Below are 11,668 nucleotides of genomic sequence, written 5' to 3' on the forward strand. Positions count from 1 at the left end.
AGCAGTTGCCCTTGAAGGGGTACAATTACGGAATCCGTACAATATAAGAGTATTGTGCGCGATTTCTGTGAACAAAATAATAAAGCTAATCTTAAGTGGTTTCTTGTATTTTCTGAATTCAAATGTAAAGCACAAAAGAAAGATTTCCTTTTATTTCTTCTATGCGTTAAATTGTTTCTTTGCATCGCATGCGCATCTGAAAAGAATGGGGAAACAGATTAGGAAAAGATGCTCATAGTATCTTTGTTCAGGAATAAATAAAAGTTTTTGTTTCTTGGTTGTATGCTCTATGCTTTTATTCCCTTCCTTGAAAGGGCTTTCCCATCCCTCCTCTTTTGCTATGTTATATAAGTTCGTACAAACGTACTGTGTGATTAGTTGCAAAACAAACTTTGATCGAGTAACCCTTGCGGAGCACTGTATAGTGGGAAACTTGGGTCGATCTGTTTTAAAAAAGCAATTATTAATATTTTAATTATTGAGAAAAATCTTTTTCATACATCATCGTCCTATCAAATTCACAAAAAATGAGTAAACGAAAAAGGCCAGCGACAAAAGAGGAAATCACTAGAATTCTTTTTGAAGAAAGCAGCGACAGTGATCTTTCATCAGAAGATGACGGATGGCCAAAAAATGATTCATTTGTTGACAATGCTGAAGCTGACAATCATAGCACTGATGAAGATGAAGAAAGTGATGCGAATGATGAAGATAACATCTTATGCAGAAACATAAATTTTTCATGCAGCGAAATAATATGGAAGGAAGAAATAGAAAATAACAAAATAAAATTGTCAAATAAGATCCTTGGAGGTGGTCCAACCCACAATTTATCTCCTGGTGCATCCATTCTGGATTTTTTCAATTTGTTTTTTACATTACCGATGATGGAAGTTGTTCTCCAAAACACAAACAAATACGCAGAACTTATGAAAGCTTCACAACCGTCAAAGAAATGTTTCCAGAAGTGGACTCCTCTTGAATCCATTGACGAACTGTGGGGGTTTATTTCCTGTATCTTTGCCATGGGAATGACCAAGGCACCCAGTTTGAAACATTACTGGTCAGAAGACCCAGTTCTGGGAAACAACTTTGTGAAATCGACAATGTCAAGAGACAGATTCCTGCAAATTTTACGGTGCTTCCATCTGTCCAATAGAGAAGAAGAAAAGGCTTCAAATCATCCAGAATACTATATGATGCAAAAGTTAGATCCATTTATGACGGAAGTCAGATCAAATTTTTGTCGATTTTTCACGCCAAATAAAAACCTTTCTGTTGACGAAGCACTCCTGAAGTACAAAGGGCGCTGTGGCATTATTCAATACATGCCCAACAAACCGGCTAAAAGAGGAATAAAAGTCTGGATGCTTTGCGACTCAATAACCGGATACGTGATGGACTTTGAAGTGTACTGCGGGAATAAAGGCCGCATGGAGCGTACCGAGAATGGCTTAGGTTGTGATGTGGTCACAAATTTAACTAGAACTCTAAAACAAACCGGTCATCATCTTTATTTCGACAGATTTTTCACAAGTGTTCCATTAATGACGAGTCTTTTCTCTGCGGGTCATTATAGTTCAGGCACACTTACAACTAAAAGAAAATATCTTCCCGCATGCTTAAAAAGCATCAAATTAGATAATGCCGGGGAGAGCAAAGCTTTTCAGTGCGAACAGCTGCCAAACCTAACTTGCACAGTTTGGAAAGACAAAAAAGAAATTTTTCTTTTATCCACTGGGTCCCAATACAAAATTGAAGATACACAGCGAAGAGTAGGAGGAGAAAAACTTACCATCTCATGCCCAACTTCATTCAAACTGTATAATAAATACATGGGCGGTGTGGACCTAGCGGATCAAAAGAGAGGTTATTATAACACGTGTAGGAAGTCGAAAAAATGGTGGCTGTATATCTTCCATTTTCTTTTGAACAGCGTTGTAAATAATGCTTTTTTGCTCTACACTCTATCTAATATGCCATTAGGAAAAAATCCCATGAAAGCATTGGATTTCAGACTTCTGTTGATTCACAGTTTTTCTGCTAACTTACGTAACAAGAAGCAAAACGTATTAAACGTCTTGACATCAAACAATTTGCACAAGCGAATAAAAATTGAAGGCAGGAAAAAAACTTGCAAACGTTGCTCAAAACTCAAAGTAAAGACTTTAAAAAACAGAAGTGTTGAAAGCACATTTAAGTGTGAACAATGTGATGTTTGTCTTTGTGTAACTTGTTTTGGTCCCTATCATAATGAATATTTGAAATAACATTGTTTATGTAAAATAGCATCATACAGATATTTTTAAATGTAAGCAGAAAAATAATTATTAAAAATGTTTTCTCTCAATTTAAAGGGTTTTCATTTTATAATAATTTAATTTGACACATCTTCGTTTTTTAAAGTAGGTGTAGACCCGGGAGTTATGCCATACTTTTTTTTTAGCTGTGTAAAAAATCCCATGGTGCACATAAATAAAATAAATCATGCTGCGATATTTCATGATAAATATATAACAAATGTACTTCGACCTTATACATATATCTATATATTTAAAGATTTGTTTAAAATCCCTTACACCGTCAAGCGTTACCTGTGTATGTTTAGGGTTAGATACCACACTTGTGAAGAAGTTATATCTAAGGTGAGTATTCTTTCTTTACCTCAAAACGGAACACTTAACAATTTTAATACCTAAAAGAAAGACGTAATATTTACTGTATAGTGGGAAATTTATATCGATCTATTTTAAAAAAGCAATTATTAATATTTTAATTACGGAATGAAAAAATGGAAAAAAAACTTTTTCATACATCATACTTCCATCAAATTCAATGAGTAGTTCATTTTTATTACAGAAAAGAACGTTGAAAAAAGAATTGGTGTAATATAATGATTTTAACTAATAAACTGAAGACATTAAGTGCTGAATTTAAATAATAACGGAAATTGAAGTATTAGTTACTAAGCAAAGACAAAAAAAAAAAACTTCGATAGTAGTGCAAAACCTACCGTAAAATGGGGTGTATCTAAACGCTTTTCAACTTTGATCAAAAAATGGATATGTTAATTAAGAGTTTTATAAATTTTATTTTGGAAATAGAAGTTTCAGTTTTTAGATCTCGCGTTTTTGAGCGGAAACAAAAAAATTCGAAATCTTTATAATATGAAATTTTTTGGTGGTTGTCCAATTCTCCCCGCAGGTAGTGTTAATATTAACACATGTTAAAATCTTCATTTTTTCTGATTTTTCCTAATACAGCTAGTTAAAAAAAATAATAGTGAAGAGGTTGAATAGAAACAGGTTGTTACCATTAAATAAAACCTTTACCTACAATATATACAAGAAGGAAACTAGTTCGCATGGAAGCTCATGTTGCACTCTTTTTTAACTTTTTGTGACATTTTATGGGGTTCATATCATTTACACATTGAAATAAGTTCTGAATGCTCTCGCACATCTTTCATTAGAAACTAAGCCCTGAAAACAAGTAATATAAATAATTTATCAATAATTTGATAGAAACTTTGACTTTAATAAAGTAAAACTTTTGGTTGGAATAATGCATTTAAAATGAGAAGTATAAAGATTCAATTCACCCTATTCACCCGTATTTTTGCATAAGTTATTATGTCCTTGAAATGAACTGATGTTTGAATGTTGTCATTTGGCTGAAGTTTCTTCATGACATCCTCTGGAAGGAGCGCTGCCTCCCTCTCCGTTTCTTGAAATCTACAGGTTTTCGAGACCTTATAGTAAAATGTTACCACAACCACACATTAGTCAACTCTACTTTATAACTACTTAATATACGCTTTGTCACTCCCTTGGATAAGTGGCGCAGCCATGGGAGGGGTTTTGGGATTAAAAACCGCTCCCAGAACTATATCTCATCCCACCAATAAAAAGAAATAAACAGTATTTATAGCTTTTTTCAAACAGGATAGGTTTTAATAAAATAGCTTACTACTTACTGAAATTTTTAAATGTACAATTAATATTTCATATTGATCACCTCTACTGGTGTAAGAAGTCTGAAATGGTCTTAGTAAAGCTAAAAAGAGGATCATGCTCACTCAGCTCTCCTCCACCTTTTAATATATCAAAAGGCATGATTAAAACTGAAAAAAAACAAAGGGGGGGGGATGAAATGTGGTGAAACTGGGAAGACACCATGCCGTCGCAAGGAATCATTCATCTTTTATGGCGCAGTTCAAAAAATATGTCAATTTTCAGCTGGGATACTGTTGTGTAATACAGAGCCAAAAATGTAAAAAAAAAAAAAAAAACTCATTTTTTTGGTTTATTTTTTGTTTTATTTGGCACAAAGTTTTGCAGATGATGAAAGCATGATTTTTTTTGGCACTACACATATTGTCTTCCTTATAAGCCAGTTTTGAGCCCAAAATTAAAAAACTTGGCCTTTCAGCTCCTCATGCATTACCTTTCTTTAAAAAAAAAAATTCTCTGCTGAAAATACCATAACGCAATCTATGAAGATTTTTTTTTAATTTTTTTCATATGATTAAGAAGTTTCGTTCCGAAACACCTCATTTTACGGTACCAGCAATATAACAGAAGGAAGCGAAAGAAAGACGAAGTCACAGTAATCTATGCTTATTCCCGAGCAATGCAATGCGGCGGCGATAGCAGTCTTGCCCTAAAGGAGATTTTCCTCCCCGTCAATTAGCTCGCAGTAGGGGGTTCAACTTTTTCCCGCGAAGAAACTACGACTCTCCCTTTGGAAGAGTCTATTCTACTAAGTTCTTTCGAAAGAGACGTCCGTCCTTCGGGGATGTGACCAGCGATCTGCCCATCGTCCTTAAAGAGTTAAACACTTTGAAATCTGCGTGTCGAAAAATTAAACTGACTCAGAATTTTCTTCCCTACATAAATAATCAATAATTGCAAAGGAAAGAAATTGAAAAAAAAAAAGAATTTTCAAATTAGAAAAGAAATATATACATTGAAGATATTCGCTCCGGCTGGGACTCGAACCCAGGCCACTCGCTTGGAAGACCAGCGGTCTAGCCATTAGGCTATCGGAGTTCTGTCGAGCGGAGTCTTACTGCCTGACTGATACTGCCTGACTGACAGACTGACTCACTGACTGACTGATACTGACTGACTGACTCACTGACTGACCGAGACTGACTGACTAACTGCCTGACTGACTGAGACTGGACTGACTGACTGACTGACTGACTGACTGACTAACTGACTGACTGAGACTGACTGACTGACTGCTTGACTCTCTGACTGGCTATTTCACTGACTGACTGAATGACTAAATGACTGACTGACACTGACTGACTGACTGCTTGACTACCTGACTGACTGCTTGACTGACTAACTGACTGGACAGGACTGACCGACTGACTGACTGACAGACTGACTGAATAAGGATGACTGACAGACTGACTGAATAAGGCTGACTGACTGACTGACTGAATAAGGCTGACTGACTGACTGACTGCCTGACTGACTGACTGACTGAATGACTGACTGACTGACTGACTGAGACTGGACTGGACTGACTGACTGACTGACTGACTGAGACTGACTGACTGCTTTAGTGACTAACTGACTGCACAGGACTGACCGACTGACTGACTGACTGACTGCCTGACTGACTGACTGACTGAATGACTGACTGACTGAGACTAAATGACTGACTGCTTGACTGACTGGCTGAAGGACTAACTGACTGAGTGAGTGACTGACTGACTGGACTGACTGACTGAGACTGAATGACTGAGTGCTTGACTGATTGACTGTCAGACTGACTGACTGACTTCGCAAAAGGGAAAAATAAAAAAAAGAATTATAAAATTAGAAAAAAATATTTGCATTTAAGATTTCCTTTCCGGCTGGGATTTGAACCCAGGGCGACACTCATGGAAGCCCAACGCTCTCGCCAATATACTATCGGATCTCTGTTGATCGGTGTCTTAATTATAATAAAAACAAAAAATGCACCTTAGTAATTATTGATCTAAAATCTTTGAAATCTAAAGGTCGAATGATTAAACTGACTCAGAATTTTCTTCCGTACATAAATAATCCATATTTGCAAAAGAAAGATATTGAAAAAAAAAAGAATCTTCAAATTAGAAGAGAAATATATACATGGAAGATTTTCGTTCCGGCCGGGACTCGAACCCAGTACCACGCGCTTGGAACCCAACGGTCTAGCCATTAGGCTATCGGAGCTCTGTCGATGGAAGTCTTAAATATAATAAAAACAAAAAATGCACCTTGGTAATTATTGATTCAAACACTTTGAAATTTACAGGTCGAATAATTAAACTGACTCAGAATTTTTCTCCCTACATAAATAATCAATATTCGCAAAAGAGAAAAATTAAAAAAAAATAAGAAGAAATTTCAAATTAGAAACTAAAAGTATACATTGAAGATTTTCGTTCAGGCTGGGACTCGAACCCAGGGCCACTCGCTTGGAAGCCTAACACTCTAGCCATTAGTCTATGGGAGCTCTGTCGGTGGGAGTTTTAAATATAATAAAAACAAAAAATGCACCTTGGTAATTGTTTATTTAAACACTTTGAAATCTTTGTGTCGAAAAATTAAACTGACTCAGAATTTTCTTACCTACATAAATAATCAATAATTGCAAAGGAAAGAAATTGAAAAAAAAAAAGAATTTTCAAATTAGAAAAGAAATATATACATTGAAGATATTCGCTCCGGCTGGGACTCGAACCCAGGCCACTCGCTTGGAAGACCAGCGGTCTAGCCATTAGGCTATCGGAGTTCTGTCGAGCGGAGTCTTACTGCCTGACTGATACTGCCTGACTGACAGACTGACTCACTGACTGACTGATACTGACTGACTGACTCACTGACTGACCGAGACTGACTGACTAACTGCCTGACTGACTGAGACTGGACTGACTGACTGACTGACTGACTGACTGACTAACTGACTGACTGGGACTGACTGACTGACTGCTTGACTCTCTGACTGGCTATTTCACTGACTGACTGAATGACTAAATGACTGACTGACACTGACTGACTGACTGCTTGACTACCTGACTGACTGCTTGACTGACTAACTGACTGGACAGGACTGACCGACTGACTGACTGACAGACTGACTGAATAAGGATGACTGACAGACTGACTGAATAAGGCTGACTGACTGACTGACTGACAGACTGACTGAATAAGGCTGACCGAATGACTGACTGCCTGACTGACTGACTGACTGAATGACTGACTGACTGACTGACCGAGACTGACTGACTGACTGACTGAGACTGGACTGGACTGACTGACTGACTGACTGACTGAGACTGACTGACTGCTTTAGTGACTAACTGACTGCACAGGACTGACCGACTGACTGACTGACTGACTGCCTGACTGACTGACTGACTGACTGAGACTAAATGACTGACTGCTTGACTGACTGGCTGAAGGACTAACTGACTGACTGAGTGACTGACTGACTGGACTGACTGACTAAGACTGAATGACTGAGTGCTTGACTGATTGACTGTCAGACTGACTGACTGACTTCGCAAAAGGGAAAAATAAAAAAAAAAGAATTATAAAATTAGAAAAAAATATTTGCATTTAAGATTTCCTTTCCGGCCGGGACTCGAACCCAGTACCACGCGCTAGGAACCCAACGGTCTAGCCATTAGGCTATCGGAGCTCTGTCGATGGAAGTCTTAAATATAATAAAAACAAAAAATGCACCTTGGTAATTATTGATTCAAACACTTTGAAATTTACAGGTCGAATAATTAAACTGACTCAGAATTTTTCTCCCTACATAAATAATCAATATTCGCAAAAGAGAAAAATTTAAAAAAAAAAGAAGAAGAAATTTCAAATTAGAAACTAAAAGTATACATTGAAGATTTTCGTTCAGGCTGGGACTCGAACCCAGGGCCACTCGCTTGGAAGCCTAACACTCTAGCCATTAGTCTATGGGAGCTCTGTCGGTGGGAGTTTTAAATATAATAAAAACAAAAAATGCACCTTGGTAATTGTTTATTTAAACACTTTGAAATCTGCGTGTCGAAAAATTAAACTGACTCAGAATTTTCTTCCCTACATAAATAATCAATAATTGCAAAGGAAAGAAATTGAAAAAAAAAAGAATTTTCAAATTAGAAAAGAAATATATACATTGAAGATATTCGCTCCGGCTGGGACTCGAACCCAGGCCACTCGCTTGGAAGACCAGCGGTCTAGCCATTAGGCTATCGGAGTTCTGTCGAGCGGAGTCTTACTGCCTGACTGATACTGCCTGACTGACAGACTGACTCACTGACTGACTGATACTGACTGACTGACTCACTGACTGACCGAGACTGACTGACTAACTGCCTGACTGACTGAGACTGGACTGACTGACTGACTGACTGACTGACTGACTAACTGACTGACTGAGACTGACTGACTAACTGACTGACTGAGACTGAATGACTGACTGCTTGACTCTCTGACTGGCTATTTCACTGACTGACTGAATGACTAAATGACTGACTGACACTGACTGACTGACTGCTTGACTACCTGACTGACTGCTTGACTGACTAACTGACTGGACAGGACTGACCGACTGACTGACTGACAGACTGACTGAATAAGGATGACTGACAGACTGACTGAATAAGGCTGACTGACTGACTGACTGAATAAGGCTGACCGACTGACTGACTGCCTGACTGACTGACTGACTGAATGACTGACTGACTGACTGACCGAGACTGACTGACTGACTGACTGAGACTGGACTGGACTGACTGACTGACTGACTGACTGACTGAGACTGACTGACTGCTTTAGTGACTAACTGACTGCACAGGACTGACCGACTGACTGACTGACTGACTGCCTGACTGACTGACTGACTGAATGACTGACTGACTGAGACTAAATGACTGACTGCTTGACTGACTGGCTGAAGGACTAACTGACTGACTGAGTGACTGACTGACTGGACGGACTGACTGAGACTGAATGACTGAGTGCTTGACTGATTGACTGTCAGACTGACTGACTGACTTCGCAAAAGGGAAAAATAAAAAAAAAAGAATTATAAAATTAGAAAAAAAATATTTGCATTTAAGATTTCCTTTCCGGCTGGGATTTGAACCCAGGGCGACACTCATGGAAGCCCAACGCTCTCGCCAATATACTATCGGATCTCTGTTGATCGGTGTCTTAATTATAATAAAAACAAAAAATGCACCTTAGTAATTATTGATCTAAAATCTTTGAAATCTAAAGGTCGAATGATTAAACTGACTCAGAATTTTCTTCCGTACATAAATAATCCATATTTGCAAAAGAAAGAAATTGAAAAAAAAAAGAATCTTCAAATTAGAAGAGAAATATATACATGGAAGATTTTCGTTCCGGCCGGGACTCGAACCCAGTACCACGCGCTTGGAACCCAACGGTCTAGCCATTAGGCTATCGGAGCTCTGTCGATGGAAGTCTTAAATATAATAAAAACAAAAAATGCACCTTGGTAATTATTGATTCAAACACTTTGAAATTTACAGGTCGAATAATTAAACTGACTCAGAATTTTTCTCCCTACATAAATAATCAATATTCGCAAAAGAGAAAAATTAAAAAAAAAGAAGAAGAAATTTCAAATTAGAAACTAAAAGTATACATTGAAGATTTTCGTTCAGGCTGGGACTCGAACCCAGGGGCACACGCTTGGAAGCCTAACACTCTAGCCATTAGTCTATGGGAGCTCTGTCGGTGGGAGTTTTAAATATAATAAAAACAAAAAATGCACCTTGGTAATTGTTTATTTAAACACTTTGAAATCTTCGTGTCGAAAAATTAAACTGACTCAGAATTTTCTTACCTACATAAATAATCAATAATTGCAAAGGAAAGAAATTGAAAAAAAAAAGAATTTTCAAATTAGAAAAGAAATATATACACTGAAGATATTCGCTCCGGCTGGGACTCGAACCCAGGCCACTCGCTTGGAAGACCAGCGGTCTAGCCATTAGGCTATCGGAGTTCTGTCGAGCGGAGTCTTACTGCCTGACTGATACTGCCTGACTGACAGACTGACTCACTGACTGACTGATACTGACTGACTGACTCACTGACTGACCGAGACTGACTGACTAACTGCCTGACTGACTGAGACTGGACTGACTGACTGACTGACTGACTGACTGACTAACTGACTGACTGAGACTGACTGACTGACTGCTTGACTCTCTGACTGGCTATTTCACTGACTGACTGAATGACTAAATGACTGACTGACACTGACTGACTGACTGCTTGACTACCTGACTGACTGCTTGACTGACTAACTGACTGGACAGGACTGACCGACTGACTGACTGACAGACTGACTGAATAAGGATGACTGACAGACTGAGTGAATAAGGCTGACTGACTGACTGACTGACAGACTGACTGAATAAGGCTGACCGACTGACTGACTGCCTGACTGACTGACTGACTGAATGACTGACTGACTGACTGACCGAGACTGACTGACTGACTGACTGAGACTGGACTGGACTGACTGACTGACTGACTGACTGAGACTGACTGTCTGCTTCAGTGACTAACTGACTGCACAGGACTGACCGACTGACTGACTGACTGACTGACTGACTGACTGAATGACTGAGTGACTGAGACTAAATGACTGACTGCTTGACTGACTGGCTGAAGGACTAACTGACTGACTGAGTGACTGACTGACTGGACTGACTGACTGAGACTGAATGACTGAGTGCTTGATTGATTGACTGTCAGACTGACTGACTGACTTCGCAAAAGGGAAAAATAAAAAAAAAAGAATTATAAAATTAGAAAAAAATATTTGCATTTAAGATTTCCTTTCCGGCCGGGACTCGAACCCAGTACCACGCGCTAGGAACCCAACGGTCTAGCCATTAGGCTATCGGAGCTCTGTCGATGGAAGTCTTAAATATAATAAAAACAAAAAATGCACCTTGGTAATTATTGATTCAAACACTTTGAAATTTACAGGTCGAATAATTAAACTGACTCAGAATTTTTCTCCCTACATAAATAATCAATATTCGCAAAAGAGAAAAATTTAAAAAAAAAGAAGAAGAAATTTCAAATTAGAAACTAAAAGTATACATTGAAGATTTTCGTTCAGGCTGGGACTCGAACCCAGGGCCACTCGCTTGGAAGCCTAACACTCTAGCCATTAGTCTATGGGAGCTCTGTCGGTGGGAGTTTTAAATATAATAAAAACAAAAAATGCACCTTGGTAATTGTTTATTTAAACACTTTGAAATCTGCGTGTCGAAAAATTAAACTGACTCAGAATTTTCTTCCCTACATAAATAATCAATAATTGCAAAGGAAAGAAATTGAAAAAAAAAAGAATTTTCAAATTAGAAAAGAAATATATACATTGAAGATATTCGCTCCGGCTGGGACTCGAACCCAGGCCACTCGCTTGGAAGACCAGCGGTCTAGCCATTAGGCTATCGGAGTTCTGTCGAGCGGAGTCTTACTGCCTGACTGATACTGCCTGACTGACAGACTGACTCACTGACTGACTGATACTGACTGACTGACTCACTGACTGACCGAGACTGACTGACTAACTGCCTGACTGACTGAGACTGGACTGACTGACTGACTGACTGACTGACTGA

The 11,668-nt window shown here is 38.4% G+C and overlaps 1 protein-coding gene across 1 annotated transcript; it reads left to right on the top strand.

Annotated features, from left to right (window-relative positions):
• Nucleotides 1-527: 527 nt before the first annotated feature.
• Nucleotides 528-1,458, top strand: LOC129233235 (piggyBac transposable element-derived protein 4-like; the record flags this gene model as incomplete). The annotated part of the gene is made up of 1 exon (XM_054867290.1): nucleotides 528-1,458. A coding segment is annotated over exon 1 (931 nt), but the record flags the coding sequence as incomplete, so codon positions are not given.
• Nucleotides 1,459-11,668: the final 10,210 nt, after the last annotated feature.

This window comes from Uloborus diversus, unplaced genomic scaffold, assembly GCF_026930045.1.
Source record: "Uloborus diversus isolate 005 unplaced genomic scaffold, Udiv.v.3.1 scaffold_274, whole genome shotgun sequence".
Lineage (NCBI taxonomy): Eukaryota > Metazoa > Arthropoda > Arachnida > Araneae > Uloboridae > Uloborus > Uloborus diversus.